The 17,285-nt window shown below is 46.2% G+C and overlaps 2 protein-coding genes across 2 annotated transcripts in view; one reads left to right on the top strand and one right to left on the bottom strand.

Annotated features, from left to right (window-relative positions):
• Positions 1–1,259, bottom strand: part of LOC119185463 (uncharacterized) — a 61,821-nt gene extending 60,562 nt beyond the window's left edge. Inside the window, exon 1 of the mRNA XM_075867332.1 lies at positions 1,237–1,259. Within this exon, the coding sequence (XP_075723447.1) occupies positions 1,237–1,242 (6 nt within the window). The 5' untranslated portion in view covers positions 1,243–1,259. The remainder of the gene's footprint in view (positions 1–1,236) is intronic.
• A 7,889-nt stretch (positions 1,260–9,148) lies between these two features.
• Positions 9,149–17,285, top strand: part of LOC142765085 (uncharacterized) — a 13,117-nt gene continuing 4,980 nt past the window's right edge. The window contains exons 1-2 of the mRNA XM_075865654.1: positions 9,149–9,438; positions 15,304–15,411. Of these exons, the coding sequence (XP_075721769.1) occupies positions 9,184–9,438; positions 15,304–15,411 (363 nt within the window). The 5' untranslated portion in view covers positions 9,149–9,183. The remainder of the gene's footprint in view (positions 9,439–15,303; positions 15,412–17,285) is intronic.

Raw genomic sequence — 17,285 nt, 5'->3', positions numbered from 1 at the left:
AATTATTAGACGTACTTGCGGCTGGTCGAGGCACCACAAAGGACATGCCATTCTCGCAGCTGGCGTATATCCTGATGGAATGCTGTTTAGGTGCTTGGCTATGACGTCTGAAAACGTAGCACGTGGTCTTCCGGAGGGTAGAAGGGCCAAGTGGTGGTCGGGGACACGGCTAGCATGTCGAATGTGCGCTCTGAGGCAATCCACAACTCTATATGTCCTGACCGGATGGTCTTTGGCAAGCATGATTGTGGCATAAGTAGAAGCGCATCGAGGCAGTCCTAGGCAGATACGCAAAGCCTGGCCCTGCAAACTCTCCAATGAATTAGTATTAGATTTGCAAATGTTAGTCAGTACCGGCAAGCTGTAGCGCAATAGACCCAGAAATAGGGTCCTGTACAGCTGTAGCATGGAGGCCACAGAAGTTCTCCATGCTTTCCCGCACAGGGATTTCAATATATGCATAATAGATAGCAGTCTCTTCTTCAAGTACGCACATTGCGGGCTCCACGAAAGACTTCTGTCAATTATTATGCCCAGGAAACGATGCGTCCGTGCATATTTGACGCTCTGCCCATTGATGTACACAGGGTATGGCGTCATTGGTTTGCGTGTAATAAACGCCATCAACGCGCATTTCACAGTTGATATAGTTAGGCCTTGTTTCTGAAGGTAGGCTGTTGTGAGGGTTGCTGCCCGCTGTATTCGTGCACGCACCTGAGGGCGAGTAACTGCAGCTCTCCAGAGGCAAATATCATAGGCGTATATGGATAGGCATACCGACTTTGGCAGATATGTGGGAGGGTATGTAAGGTGATATGTGGGGTGACAGACGAAAACACCCTTAAGGGTGTTTTGATCTGTCAAACACTTTATCGTCAAGCGGTATACACATGCAAAACACCCCTTAAGGGTGCGAACTGGTTTACATTGATTGATTGATATGTGGAGTTTAACGTCCCAAAACCACCATATGATGATGAGAGACGCCATGTTGAAGGGCTCCAGAAATTTCGAGCACCTGGGGTTCCTTATTGTGCGCCCAAATTCGAGCACACGGGCCTACAGCATTTTGACCTCCATCTGAAATGGAGCCACCACAGCCGGGGTTCGATCCCGTGACCTGTGGGTCAGCAGCAGAGTAACTTCGCCAATAGGCTACCGCGGCGGGTAAAAACTGGTTTACGTTGCGGGTACTGAAAGAAAAGGCTACATGCGCTGCAAAGTTTGTAGACTTACATGCATATGATCAAGTCGTGGTACTAGGGTCTCCTAAACCCTCCGCCCAGAAACTCCACTGTACCAATGCATTCATGAACGACCTGCAAAATCAGATTGACGTCGATCAGGTGATCACGCCCATGCAACAGCCCAAGTGGCCTCGAATTCGCTTTATAGAAACACATTCTGCCACTGTGCGCGGCATGAGTTGTGTGCATGCTTTATATAGTAGCCGCAGATTGGACACTGATGATTATGATGGTAAGTGGCGTCGCAATGTTTTCTGCGTTACCAAACTACTATTAGACCAAGGCGAGAAATTTCCCGTTGCACAAAAAACAAGCAAAAAAACAATAGGGGGTCCTATAGCTTCGCTTTTAGAAGTGGACATTCTAGGATAGTTTGAAACGGCCAGTGTTACACGCAAATTCTTCTCCTTGCGGCATGGTTCAAGGCAGTGCACACGGGGTTTGATTGCGGTATCGCGTTTTGCACTTCAGGGCCAGCACAAGCATTCGTTAAGTTTCCTTCGACACCGAAATTCCGGCCTCCCTGTTTGTGTGCCTGCCTGCCTCTCTGTACATTTGTCTGTTTGTCCGCGGCAACGATCTCTTTTAAAGTCTTTTTTGGAGATCGTCGATGGAAATATGTCTGTCTGTCTGTCTGTCTGTCTGTCTGTCTGTCTGTCTGTCTGTCTGTCTGTCTGTCTGTACATTTGTCTGCTTGTCCACCCTTAACGATACCTCAAACGGCCCCAAACGGCTAACCCCATTCGCAGCGCCCACCAATAGTGCTCAAGGTTTAGCATTCATAGTTGTGCGATTGTCAATTAAAAAATTATTGCGCATATCTGAGGCGCATAACAACACGTTGATGTTTTGTATGTCTGCCTTTATACTAGAAGAGGCGCACACAAGTAACTCTAAGGACTGTAGCTTTTATCGCCCTGCGCTGACAGTGCAACGCGATTAGCAAAAAGGTAAGAATTTCCAACGTTTTGCTACGACAACACGGTGGTGGCACCTGCCCGTCGCTTCGTGTTCTACACCTTATCACCTCCGAGACTGGCGCGCATCTTTCTCCGCAGGTAAGCACGCCTTCGTTTTCAGAGGTTACTGCCAGATGGCGCTCGTGTCTAACGTGCTTCGATGCGCTCGTTCGCCTCCGCTACACGCTCGAGGAACTCTATCGTGGCGCCCACAGAATACCATTCACCGATTTTTTGCCCCGCAGAACATTCAAATAAACGTTTTGTTCACTCTCTCCTGACGCAAGACTATCGTCTTTCGACATGTGTTTAGAAAAAATGGTTAACGATTTAGAGTACTCGGTACTCTACTATGGGAGAGCTGAAAGCCGTCCCTGACTTTCGACATAACATGCAGCAAGGAGAAGTTTATTGACTTCCAACCAAGGATAAAGTACATGACAAAAACATCGAGCTTCACGACTACAAAGGGTGCATGTACAATCAGGAAAGCACCACTACCGTAGTACAATGTATGTGGGGGAACGTACACCTCTATTTACTGTACAGCGCACGTGGTGCTCCAGCAGGCTTAATCATGCACGGTGGTAGGTCTTCTCAACACGCGGTTGGAACAAGTAGCGACTTAGCGCTGTACAACTCTAGGTATTATTACTTTTTTGTCGCCTGAAACAATGCTGCTTTCGTACACGGTAAGTGGATGCCCGGAAGTATAAAAGAGGCCTTGAGGCTGGGGGGGGGGGGGCAGGGGGGGTACAAGGGAGTGGGGGGGTGGTCTTGTCTCCCTCCAAATAAGGCATCAGCAACGATCTGCGCGTAAAAAAAACTGACTGAAGGCGCCAATCAATGAAGAAGGCGCTATACAAAATTTAACTCAAGTGTCGACCAGCACACTTTGCCCGAATCGATTACAAATAACAACGACAATGGGGTGATGAAATGAAAAAGGTGATACAGATATACATACATGCAGATTCGTCCCAACTTTTATGACACCAAAGTGACCGAAGGATACCTCAAACGGCCAACCCGATCCGCAGCGCCCACCAATATTGCTCAAGTTTCAGCGTTCATACTTATGCGATTTTCAATCAAGAAGCAATTATTTCGCATATCTGAGGCACCATAACAACACGTCAATATTCTGTATGTGTGTCTTCTTTCTAGAAAAGGCATACATAGGTAATTCTAAGTACCATAGCGTTTATCACGCTGTGCTGACATTGCACCGCGATGCTCAAAAAAGGCAAGTGTTTCCAACGCTCTTCTAAGACGACACGGTGGTTGCACCTGCCCGTCGCTTTGCATTCTACACCTTATCGCCTCTAAGACGGGCTCGCACGCCTTCCTTCTTTTTCGAAGATAACTGCCAGATAGCGCTCGTGTCTAACGTGCCTCGATGCGCTCGTTCGCTTTCTCTGCATGGATTGAGACTCTCTAACGCAGCGCCTCCAGAATACAATTCAGCGATTTTCTCGCGCAGAACATGATATAAACGTTCTGTTCACTCTGTCCAGACGCAAGACTATCGTCTTCAGACGAAATTTGCAGTGAAACATGCAGATACGGGGCCAATTGCCACCCCCCCCCCTTTTTTTTTTTTTCATGACGTAAAGGGTATACGGTATGTTCGAATATGAGCTTTTGCTAATACTGTAAAGCGGAAGGTAAAAGAGAGTAAGGAAGCGTAATAGCTTACTCGATTTATCGGATGACACTTCCGTGGGTGGGAAGAATCCCGCCTTGCAATGTGTCTCCCGGGCTTGATAGGCAATGATGACGAATTTGCCTTTCCGCTGAAAAGTACGACATGCACAGAAAACTGACACTGGCCGCCACAACGACGCAGCGGAGCCGCTGTCACGTTTTGGGTGAGCAAACAAAAGAAAAAAACTATTCACGACGGCTCATAATGGCTCGAGTTTTCTCGACGAGCATTAACCCTTCCGGCCCTGGCGGTGTCAATTGACACCACAGCACAACATTTCCCCAAGTATCTCGGAAACGTAACCAATACTACTCACTCTTGGGGGCATATTTCTTCAATGATCCCCACTGCAATCGACATCAATATTGCGGCACGTTTGTGGAGGTAGCAGCCACAAACAAGAAGAAGCGTCACCGAGGTCTTTCGTGAAGCCGAGGCGCGTAATATTGAGGCGGGTAAGCGCCATTTTCGGGACGACGTACCCAAGCTGTTTCAGTTAGTATTAGGCTTCAAAAGTAAAACGTCGGTTTAAATTTTGTGTACACCATTGATTGTCAGGAAAAAAAATAAGCCATTTTTTTCATTTTCCAATCGCTGGTCCTAAATAACCTAATTTGATGTCACGTTAATTAATCCAAAAATGCTTGTATCAGTGGCTCAATTTTTTTGTTTGTGGTCTTCTGAGGTCCTAACTACGAGAAAAACGCGCACAAAAAGTGTATCCGACCAAAATAAAAAAAAAATTCAGGGCTGAAAGGGTTAAAGTAGACGTAATACAAATTTTAAAGTCACTCGAGTTACTGGCGGCTCGCGTTGAACTATGAAGGAGAGAGTTGAACTATGAAGGATAAAGTTAAATTTTACTTTACGATCGAGCACGCGTTCTTGTCGCCAAAAGATTGGGTGACTTCGTTATTCCAGGTAGCCACGGCTTGCACCCGAAGGTCTGGGTTCTATCCTGGTCATGGCAGCCGTCGTATTTTAATAAATGCAGAATGGTTGAGGCCCGTGTACTGTGCCATGTCAGCGCAAGTAAAAAAAAATACACCACATGGTAAAATTTTTCCGGGCCCCTCTACTGAGGCGTCCCTCATAATATTGTGGTTTTATATACTATTATCATATCGCTCGCGGCGGACGCCCAAGACCTGCCCATCGGTCGGAATCGGTCCTCTGGGTTTAGTGACGCCGCCACCACTTCCCACTGGCGTTTCGGATCTGGTTGTAAACGTTCTATTCGTCCACGGGTGCGATAGTGGGAGTTATTCCGGGATGTCACCAGTATAGTCGAGGGCGTCAGTATTCCGCGGGTGGCATGTGTATAGTCCCTGTCGAATTTCCCGAAGTACATTTCGTGCAGTTGTGTGCCACGTGGATAGGCGCCTGCCTGCAGGCTTCTCCGAGTCACCGCATAAGAGAGGAGCCCAAAACGTACTTTCTGTGTAAGTATATCGCCAACTTCTAGGACGCCGGAATTCGTGCCTCAGGTCGACAAGCGACACGTCGCGCACTAAGTTCACTGCGCAAGAATTAGTTCCACGAAAGTGTAATGTTAGTCCTTCGATGTTCCGATCTTCATGAAAATACACGAATACTTTCCTGACGTTCCCACGTTCGCTTCTTAAATTATAGAGGAGGCATGTAAAAGTGACTCGTATTTCTGTTGACGGCAGGTCATTTACGATGGTAAGCTAAAATCTCGCCAGCGGTCGTCTTGCTACCGACGGGCACTATCAGCAACATCAGTCGCTGCAATTCCTGGCACTCACCTCAACGTCGGTGATCGAGGTAACGAGAAGTGCAAACTTCTTAGACTTTATCAGGGCCAACATACGCGCGAAACGCATGTAGCGGGAATACTGGGATTTCCTCACTTTTCTCGCATCCGAAAGATTTAAGCACAAAGTCGTGGCCAGAATCACTGCCACAAATGCAACGAGGAACTTCATGCTTAGCGTTGAAGGAAGCCCGCCGAAAAGTGGGGGCTTCTACGACACAAGATGCAACTCTGTCCATGCCACTCACTTAAATAGAATTAAATGAGTGATCGGTTCTTGTCGCAGTGTCGTCACTTCGTGTTAGATGATGAATATCTGACATCAATTAGGAGGCGTTTACACCACGTGAAGTTGCATCATTTGGCCGTACCATGCAACGAAGACCCCACAGGCATGAAAGATACGCCTCGTATCGCCTTCCCTTGGTGTATTCACTTTTTAATTCGAAGTAACTTTACCGGGAAATAAAACAAGACATAACTAAAAAAACACGTGACACTGAAATCTTTACACGCCATCCTTCGGAAAGTTGACACTGACGATCGTTCTGGATGTAAAAGCGGCGGGCAAAGCTGGACACAAACTTTACAGCTGTGACTTGTAAGATGTCCTGTAGCATGTCTTTCAATCCTCAGAGGAGGGAGGGATCAGTAATTATGTTTGTCTTATGTATGGGTGTAGTACTTCCAAATATAAAGAAAGAATCATGACGCTCTCACTGAATGGGCGAGTTTTGAGGTCCTTTAGTGCTATGTCGAAGACATCTTAATACATTCAAATTGTGATTCTTTCTTTGTTCAGCTGCGAATGGGAGAGAACACACTACATGCTATACGGCGCAGTGTCTCGGCAGTTGTTTGTATGTATTTATACCGCTCTAGGCATTTTTTTTCCACCAAGTAATTACCTTTCCGACAGCGATATAGGGTCTTAAGACATCCTCGTGACGTGGCGTACGAGACAGGTTTGGCTGGCTTCTTTACAAACAGGTCGGCAATTTATACCCACCACGTCTTGGTGGCGATGTATAGTGGGAAATACAACACCTGCATACACTAGCCGTTGTGTTCGCTTCAATAGACGTCTCTTCGTTCTTGAGTAAGATTTCAAGGAAACGTAGCTCTTTCGCATTTCAAGGTGATTGGTTTGTGGCGTACGGCACTAATATAACACATTTTTCGAAACTATGAATTCCTTTCACTGTTAACTGTGGAGCAGGCAAAATTATTTTTACAAATTAACTTCATAAATCTATTTGTGCATAAGTGATCGGACGAAGAAATCGCACGATCAAGAAAATCACAGCATAAATGTTAACATTGGACATCCCTTGTGCGACTCCAAATATGATATCGATCACACAGATGATAACGTACAAAACCTTCACAAGGACTATTGTGAGTATTTTCTGGGAATTTAGCTAGATGGCTGAACACTGCAAGTGCAAATAACATCGCTAATTCCGAGCTTTTCTTGAACATGTTTATGCCAGCCGTAATCGAGCAGCATCCGAATTTCAATAGCCCATTGCTCCAGTTTTATACCGATGGCAATTATATGGAAACTCTCGGCTGACTGCCGTCACTGTCAAGCCCCGGATATATATATAAGCATGTATATATAGGAAAACTGACTGGATTCCCATAGAAGGCAAGTGTTTAAGGGGTAGTCAAGTGTGCAATGAGATCAAGAAGTTTGCGGGCAAAAAAAAAGCAGAAAAAAAAGCAGTAGCAAGCACAGGACGGAGTTGACTGGAGGAACATGGCCATTGTCCTGCAGTGGCCGTAGCCAAGCTGTTGCTGCTGCTGATGATGATGATGATGACGTAGAAAGATTCCAAGGAACCCACGGGATATTGGAACCAGTCAACCCTCACACCTGAGCGCACTGCATTAACCAAATAGACCATGCCTCTCATCTTTCCCACTGACGACGAGCTATGTAATACGCCATTACGACTGGCCTACTGTGAATGGGCTTAAACACTCTTGAACAAAGCATGTACTTTGTTTGAACAAACCATACATGCTGTCCTAAACATTTATGCGTCCGGTGGCTTGAGCAATGGAGGGGTGGGTTCACTGGAGTCCATACAATTAGATGAAAAGGGCATTCCAAAATGTCTCCGGCTCCACTTTCACTATGAAGCAACACGAAAAATTTCTCGCATCAAGTCCAGTAATATTTGTGAAGCTGTTGGTCCTCTGATGCCTGTGAATTCGGTTCCCATCGAAATGCGCGCCGTCACTATCACTTTAGACAAACAAACTCAGCCCGCTGCCTCAGATGAGTTGTGGCGATGCATGCGCCGTTAGAACCTCGCACGGCTTCGTCACCCGGACAGTGTACATTTCACCAAAAACATTGTGAACCGACGTCATGAGCTTCTTGCTGCGCAACGTCTGGGCAGTGTGCCTACAGGATGTGCCGGTGGTGGTTCCTGGAGACTTCAATGTTAATGTACTTCGACGTGAAAACCATTGGCTTGTCACGTTTCTCGATGCCGAGCTTGGACTTCGCCGCCTGGTGAAGTCACAGAGTCAGCTATTCCTGTCAATTTAAGCACAATGGAAAGACACTGAAAGCCCTCTTGTGATTTGCAGGATGACGGGTTTGTGTGAACGCCTCAGACTTGCGGTGGAGTTCTATAAACGGTGTATAGTGAATTGATTGTCTGTCTCTCCCTTGTTCTTTTTTTTTTCTCCTCCCGCTTTTTCATCTTTCTTGTCTCCTTCGCTAATTCCCGTGAGCAGGACAACCAACCGGATGCCATTCTGATTGACTCCCCTTCCTTCCTTCCGTACTTACTTTACTTACTTACTTTACTTACTTTACTTACTTTACTTACTTTACTTACTTTACTTACTTTACTTACTTTACTTACTTACTTTACCTTACCTTACCTTACCTTACCTTACCTTACCTTACCTTACCTTACCTTACCTTACCTTACCTTACCTTACCTTACCTTACCTTACCTTACCTTACCTTACCTTACTTACTTACTTACTTACTTACTTACTTACTTACTTACTTACTTACTTACTTACTTACTTACTTACTTACTTACTTACTTACTTACTTACTTACTTACTTACTTCCTTCCTTCCTTCCTTCCTTCCTTCCTTCCTTCCTTCCTTCCTTCCTTCCTTCCTTCGCAGTGGGACAGCGCAGTGGGTAGCCAACAAGTGTGCTTGTAGCATTCACTCCAAAAGTGTTTCGAAAAGCCCCTGAAAGGCCACTCTTCATGCTTTCGCTGTGGCTGCGATGCGCCTTCCGCACAGGCCTGGCGTTTTTTTTTTTTGTTTTTTTTTTCAGGGGCTGTTTAGTGGCACGAAGAGTGAGTGCCGAATGATTACGTCGCAGCATAACATTTCGCTAGCTTTCACAGCCGTCTTTGCGACATGATATATCTGTCATTAAATCACGAAGCGACGGCAGTATACAGCACGAACCGATCCCGTCAACTAACCTCATTCATACCACTGCATATGTCCGCAGAGGCAGCTTGCGTTTTTCAGAAGCGCCCACTTTTCGACAGGCTGCCTTGTACGTCAAATATGAGGTCCTTCGGTCTCGTTGTGGCAGCGATTCTGGTCGTGACTGTGTGCTCAGATTTCGCGGACTCAAACAGGTCGACGTTGAAGGAAATTCCGTATTGGCGACTCCGTTCTTACGCGACTCAGCTGGCCCTCATGAGTTCGAAAAGCTACGCGCGCCGCCTGACCGAGATCATCAAGACTGAGGTAAGTGCGTGGTATCCCAGTGACTTTAGCCTTTAGCACAAGAAGCACTCCGCTCACGCACAAAGAAGTAACAGCTGTGACAGTTCGCGTTAGTCCTGCGTATATTTGTGCTTTGGTTTTGTGCGTCCTTCTTTCTGCTTCAGCAGAGCGCTTTAAGTATATCGAGCTGTAAGAGCTTTTGGTTCACGCCCGTACTGTGTCTGTTTTCTTTTTTTGTGATTCCTTCTAGTTTCAGTAGAGCGTTCAAAGCTTTGAGCTGGTTGCTATTCTTCGCGTAACACTACAATGCGTTACTGTATAATCAATTCTATCACTCCTGCGGTGAAACGACGCACAATAAACTCTCAATTACGTCTGTGTAAAAAGACGTTTTACTTTCGTTTTGTACCGATTTCTGTGATAGTGAGATCGGCCAGGCTTCTTTTTTTTCTTTTTTTTTTGAACCTCGAACGATGGGACTCCGTCAGTGCAAATAAAGCTGCAAAATCCGCAAATAAGCGCGCAGCCACAGACAATTCACGCAACCAGTTCACGCGTGAATACCAGGATGAGTATTCAAGCCACGTACGCGTTGCTCAGAGGTGGTGTAGGTATGGCAACTCTTTTCTGCCATTGCGAGTGCGGGGCTGCTGCCACCGGCAGAGAGCTTGGTTGCCTGCCACGAAAAGTGGGTGGCACTTGGGCGGCCCGAGGAAAGCGGTGAGATGAAAAAAATCACCGAACTCTCTCGAAGGGTGTACATATATGGCTCCACCCAAGCTTCGACTGCGGCGTCACCTAGCGGAGTACGAATGAGTTGCAGAAAAAAATAAGAAGAAAAGAACTAAAAATGGTCGCCTGTCTAGCCACACACACCATTATTACTGATTCTTTAGCGATAACAGCAATTTTATTTGAACTGAGCACCAAAACAGAAAATGTTTGTTGCAAACTTGTTCACATCAATCTTCCGTTAGGCCTAGGAACGTTCAAAACGAGAAGCGATCTCAGAAACTTCGTTGAGTGATACGTAATACTCGGTCATCAGAGCTGCCTGAATGCAGGCGAAGCCTCTTAGCACGTTCATTTGCTGGGAACGATATGAATCCTTCCATACCAATGCCAGCTGAGATAGAAAGGGACGTACCAAACTGTAACCGTGTTTTACGTACAACCACGGTGTAAGAATAAGTTACGTGATGACACTGTGCCCGGCAGCCCGTACAGATTGTGTTCGCCGCCTGGGCTGTTTCCGTTTGATGCGACAGATGGTGCTCGCGGAGGGTAAGCCATAAATCGCCTCGATCTGGATCAATTAGTGGGTCAAGGCGCTCAATGGCGAACGACTCGATCCGCGTGTAGGAGGTTATTGCTGAGAAGCCTCGCTGGTTAATTGCGCTTGATCTACACATCTGCATGGATTCCAGTAGACTAATACACTCTCACCCTGTTGTAAAGAAATGGACTTTGTAATTGTATATGCAGCTCATATGCTAACAGTGTTTTTATGATGTAAATACACCGACAGCCGCAAAAGTTGGCCTGCGGAGATAGGTTGCATTGTGACGCGAGAGCACTACAGAGCTCGTTTCGATGAAATTCTGTTGTCGGTGTCGGCATACTTGGCTCAGAAAAAAATTATGCGGCGTTGTGCGTTTGAGAAAATTTGAGGTTTTCGCAATAAGAATAGCAACCCAAAGGCAAAGGCACGCTAGCTTACTAGGAAGAGTGCGTGCGTGCGTGCGTGCGTGTGTGTGTGTGTGTGTGTGTGTGTGTGTGTGTGTGTGTGTGTGTGTGTGTGTGTGTGTGTGTGTGTGTGTGTGTGTGTGTGTGTGTGTGTGTGTGTGTGTGTGTGTGTGTGTGTGTGTGTGTGTGTGTGTGTGTGTGTGTGCGTGCGTGGACATCGCTGTTGCGTTCTCGTTGCTCAGCAAAATGAACGAAAGACTTCGTTAGAAAACTTTCAAGTAATGTATCACGAAACATACGCACATTGTATTAAAAACTTAAATCAGCACGCTACCCTTCAGCAGTCTTGCAGTTCACGCAGATTTCAGACTCTCGGAGTGTGAGCAGCACGGTATGGTGGCAAAACTTCATTGCGTGCCAAAAGTTGACTCTGGGTTCACCCGTACAACACTCATGTCGGGACTGTCGGGCCAGTGCCATCAGCCATACTTCGCGCTTTTCTATTTGGCCGTGCGGACTTCAGCTTGACGAAGTGCTTATGAAACAGTGAAAGCGAACGCACTACCCAAAGTAGTACATTTTTGTGCAGCTCGAGCCTTACGCCACCGATGCGGGACGCCGGCAATCATATTTCGCGTTTGATAAGGTATCTAGGGATATCTAAGGCCTTCACCTTAATGATCAAACGGTATTGTGTATTGTGTGGTAAGTACCGTGGTCGGAATCGCACCTGCGACGTTGCAAAACGGTGATGATGAGGTACGAAACACATCCACAAAACAAGAAAATTTGGCTTGACGACATCCAAGCATGTCAAAATAACTATAATAACGACAGCTGCATCACAGGAATAGTATGTACAAAGATTTCTGTTCACTGGTTCTTTGACAGCATTAGATTTGTCTTGGTCCAAATAGGCATAAATGAGGCAGCCCAGAAATGTAGCATCTGAATTTAAAAGAAAAATTACTTTTCCGGCGTGATGAAAAAGTGAGGCGGTATCACGTAGGCCCACATTATCAGTGTCGTGTTGGGAAGCATCCTCGTCCTTCCGTTGAGTCCTTACGTGGAGGAGGCCCATCACTGCTGACGTCAAGGTGCTACCTTTTGCATGCGCACATGGTGATTCATCATCGCCATTCAGTGGAAAAACATTCTCTACGCGCAATAAATTTGGTGTTCTTTCAGCGGTCTTGTCAGGCACTTCAGATGCAGCTGAACCTTTTGGCCCCCGTCACTTTTAAAAAGTCGGCAGTAGCGCCAATATTTTCGCTGAACATTCCTGTTGTTGTTTTTGTTTGTTTGTTTTGGTTTTTGCTGCAAAATCAAGCATTTTTGACAGCCCCAGTAAAATGGCAGGCTCAGCATGCGAAGTAAGTGTATAGTTTTCTCTGGTGCGTGTAACAGGAAGTTTCCATCGTATTCTTAATTGTATGTGGCACAGATCACTTTTCCAGGAAATGCTTCGCGCCCATATGGTCAGTATAGGCTGCAAGGGTCCGTCAGCTTTGGGAATAGCCTGTCGCTACATATCCAAGCACACTGGTTCACGCGGTGCCTTGAAAAGCAGCACACGCTCCGTACAAATAGCCGATACACCAACTTGTAATTTGCAACAGAACACCACTTGCGCATTTCGAGGCGTCGCCAGCAACAAGGCCGCTCAGGGCGCGCGCTCGGAGTCATATGCAGCGTAGAGGCCTACGTGCACTGAATCGCAAAGCGCAAATCAGCTGAACAAATGCAGTGGCACGGCTCACAGGCACAGGGCGACGCGTTTCTAAATCACAAAATCCCATGCGCGCAAAGCTTTCAGGCAGATGTTAAATCGCGCGCGAATTTCAGGATGAGAGCCGCGCGAATACCGAGCGCCCCATACAGTAGCGCCATCTCAACTCGCGCGACGGAAACTACTCGTAGGTCAAGGTAACCGGCGAACACAGTCTGTCCACGCCCTCTCCTTGCGCGGAGAGGCGAGTGTCAGCATCTAACCTATTCTTACACGATGCGCATAACTCACGTTAACTCCGCAAACACGGTGAGGCTAAATAAAAAAAAAGTCTGCCTTGGATAAACACTTCTGATTTTTTAGCGTACAGTGCTAGTGTATTTCGATACCACTGTTCTGTCAAGAATGCTACCCACTAAGCTCGTTAGGCTATGAACAGCTAATGAAAAATGGCCATGTATCTCTGTGCATCGCTGCAAAGGACGTCGAAAGACGACAGTCTTTCGTCTGGAGATGCTACGTGAGAAATGGCTCCATCTGGCAGTGATGTGAAGAAACGAAAGTTTTTTTTTTTCTTTAGAACGCAGAGCCACTGGTAGGTACCAGCACCAAGTCGTTTTACTTGGCGTTACTGTAGATGCTATCTAGCAAAGTTCCACATAAGTTTTACAACGCCGCTAAACACCATGCACTGAGCAGAACCTGATGCACAGGCCGCACCTCGGAAACAAGGCCGCACCACCGTAAGCGGTCACCGTCCACTTAGAAAGTATCAGGTGACCATAGAGCACTTTTTAGCTTGTTAACTATGAACTAATGCTTTTATTTGCTTTAGATTCATGTCCTTAAGCTTCGACCGCAAAATGTTTACGTGGATTCGGCCCCACTTACGAAAAACATGCTGACATAATCGATTCTATAGGCTTGTCAAAGCGCCGCCCGAATTTCGAAGGATATATATGTTGTGTTTGTCCGTTCTTGCTCAACCTCCATAGATGGCGTCACATGACGTGGCGGCGGGGCATGTTATTCGGCGTTACGCTACGCCTCAGCGCTTTGCTTTACCGCACAGACTAAAAAATTGCACTTGTACTCTTTTGGTACAGTCCCGAAAGCTGGTGCTTCTTCCTTCTTCACTGGTCGTTGACACGCCAGACACGTGGACTGGTGATGTACGAGAGGTTTAAGCAAGCCGCCTGCGAGAACAGAGCGGGGCTTCACCGCGTAACTATGGTTGCTAGCCAGGCAAGATGGCGGACCTCTGCGTAACTCTGCTCCCATAGGAAGCATATACACTCTAGCTTTAGTTTTACAACCCCTGAGTTTTGTTAGCAGCATCGCGCTCTCAGCGGAACGTAAAAAACACTTCGGTCTTTACAATTACACATCTATGCATCTTTTGAATAAAGAAGACACAAAGCCTGGCATTTAAGTACTGATATTGTACCTGAAGTATGCGTAACACGTATTTGATTTTCGATTGACAATTTTCACAAGTATGACCGCAGCAACGAAATTTGGACCTTGAGCAAGGGGTTAAACTTTCGTCGTTTGGCTGAATCATTGGTGGTGATGGTATAAAACATTTTATTACAAAAAAAGCGTAATAGAGAGTTGCGGCATATTGCATGTTTGAGTGGCGAGACCCTATTCCGAGTTGCCAATAGAGTTGGCCGCTGCTCGAGCGCGCCTCACCGAGGAGCGTTGAGCATCCAAGGTCGAGCAACCGAGCAGGTACTTTTCCCAAGCCCCTTTAGTTGGGATAGGAAGAGGGGGAGAACAAGGACAGACCCCAGCAGACAACTAGACGAACATTTTCGCGTTGAAGTTTCCCAAAAAAGACTATGGCCCTTCATTCATTCATTTCGAGTTCGCAGAGTAAGAACGGTTTGCTTGACTACGCCAAAAGTCAGTATCAAAAAGTGCCCATTGCCGGACAATTTAGACCTCGAGAAAAAGAAACCCCAAACCACGTCTCCGTAACTGTGTGGTATCTATCTATGTGGAACATAGAAGCCGTTGTTGTTCCGCTTGAAATCAACATCCCGGTACTTGGATTGGGAAGGAGTAGTGTGCAATGAAGGAGATAGATAGATAGATAGATAGATAGATAGATAGATAGATAGATAGATAGATAGATAGATAGATAGATAGATAGATAGATAGATAGATAGATAGATAGATAGATAGATAGATAGATAGATAGATAGATAGATAGATAGATAGATAGATAGATAGATAGATAGATAGATAGATAGATAGATAGATAGATAGATAGATAGATAGATAGATAGATAGATCCTGCTCCAGTCGCTTTTCACTGTTTTAAAAATAAAAATGTGTCTATTTAGTTACTTTTCCAGCCAGTTCACGCTACTATCAGATATCGTAATTTCATCCCTTTCTATTTACCAAAGGTTTGTGACGTCACGTTCCCAAGAATTATTTCTGAAGCGTGTCTCACTTTTCAGCGTGATGGAGATCATCTTGCCATTCTTTTTGAAGCCGTCGAAACAACGTGCAAACAGATCAGGAAGCTCTTGTCATCACCGGCGTATTGTCCGGTGCGAGAGAACAGCGTAAGTGCTTTAAATCATCTTGTTTTAGATGCGAAGCAGCTTTTTTAGGGTCGACCGAAAACCAGCGTGTGGCGTGACCAGCCTTACTGCGCATGTGCGCCCACTCTCCCTCTTTTTTCTCTCGTACGCTCCCTGCTCTCTCGCCTCGCAGCGCCGACGCAGGGAGCGTCTACTAACCTACGCTCGCTCCCCCCCTCTCTCTCTCTCTCTTCTAGGAATTGCTCTTCGTGACGTTAACATCCCTATTGCGCATGCGCGTCCCCTCCTCCTCTCCCGCCTCGCAATGTCGAGGCAAGCAGCGTCTGCTAGCGAGTTTCTTGATTGAAAAAAAAACCGACTCCTCGCGTTGCACAATCGTTCACCGGACACCTCGTATATATAGGCACTAGATGTTAACCTCCCACGTACTGCCGGTGGGAGACGTCTCCTGTGCGTGGCTGAAAATTCGAAGCTTGCACGTTAACTAAAAGTAGACTATGGATTTCCATGTTGAGTCGAAGTCTTCTGTCTCTCATTGCTCATTAGCAGCGATTGGCATGTTCCAGTAGGAAACACCGGTCCATCACTGTGTGCTTTGCACCTCCCTAGTCTGCCCTCCTACGCAACGCCGTGATGAGCGCTAGCGTCGCCGCCAGTACAACGTTGGCGTCCGCTGCTTCGCATCTACGCATGGTTTCTTTTATATGGTGATATGTAGGGTTTAACATCCCAAAACCCCAATATGATTATGAAAGACGCTGTAATGGAGGGCTCCTGAAATGTTGACCACCTGGGGTCCTTTAACGTGCACCCAAATCTGAGCCCGCGGGCCTACGGGATAGCCGTGATCGTATAGTGGTTAGTAACTTGCGTTATGGTTTTGTTTATAGAGAGATGGTGTAAATTTTTTCTCATTCAACTGTTTTTTTTGTGTGTGAGATATCAGAACAAAAACACGGTACGAAATAAGCAAACACAAGTCAAATAGCGCTAGGCTGCAGGGAGACCTGCGGTCGAAAATTACCAGTAAAGGTAAGATGGTTAGCTGGAACGCCCCCCACGCCCCATAATCAACGTCCCCATGCCGCATAATCGGTTATGACAATGAATTCTGGCTGTTGGGTGTCCGCTCTGAAAAGTGATAGAAAGCGAAATCTTTGGTAAGCGAAAAGAAAAAAAGAAATACAAGGTGTTGAACCTTAACCCTCATACGCAACGTTCCCGGAAGCACCTTGGGATTCACATTATGCTTCGCCGCAATGTAATAAAGCATTGCAGCAAAGTCAACTTTTAAAGTTCGCTGCCACGTGGAAGCGGTGGTCAATAAGTGTCGTTATCAGACGGGGATGTTAAATGAAAATTTGAGTATACGGGAAGTTTTCGGGTAGAAAACTTAACATGTTGTCGTACATTGGCCTGATGGGGCTTGTGGTGGTGCCGGGAAAGCGTTCGAACATTCAAGCATATCCGAAAATCGGCAGCTTTGTCGTCCTTACCAATGATACTTCTTGCCATATCCCATCCGATATTATAGTGTTCTCACATCAGCCTGCCCTCCCCCCATTTTTCTCCTAGCAATCATCGGTTATCATCGGTGTAGCAATCATCGGTTACAACAACGAAAGTTTTGGGGAACTAATTTTTCATCAGGAAAGATGCCTTGTAACAGAAGAAAAACGTCAACTTCGGGATTAAACGAAAGCTATTTACCACAAAAGTGTTCTGTATAGAAATTATGGCGGCTTATTATTAGTGATGCGAAACTAGAAAGGAGAGCGCTGCTGGATGGCCTTTTCGGCTTACTTCTCCACTTTTTTTTATCTGTCTTTATTTGTTTCTTTCTATTTCTCTGCCTCTCCCATCTGTCCTTGCTCTGTTTTTATCGCTTTTCTATG

Source organism: Rhipicephalus microplus, chromosome 6, assembly GCF_043290135.1.
Source record: "Rhipicephalus microplus isolate Deutch F79 chromosome 6, USDA_Rmic, whole genome shotgun sequence".
Lineage (NCBI taxonomy): Eukaryota > Metazoa > Arthropoda > Arachnida > Ixodida > Ixodidae > Rhipicephalus > Rhipicephalus microplus.
The sequence above is the reverse complement of the archived record's forward strand: the minus strand, read 5'-3'. Positions and strand labels throughout refer to the sequence as shown.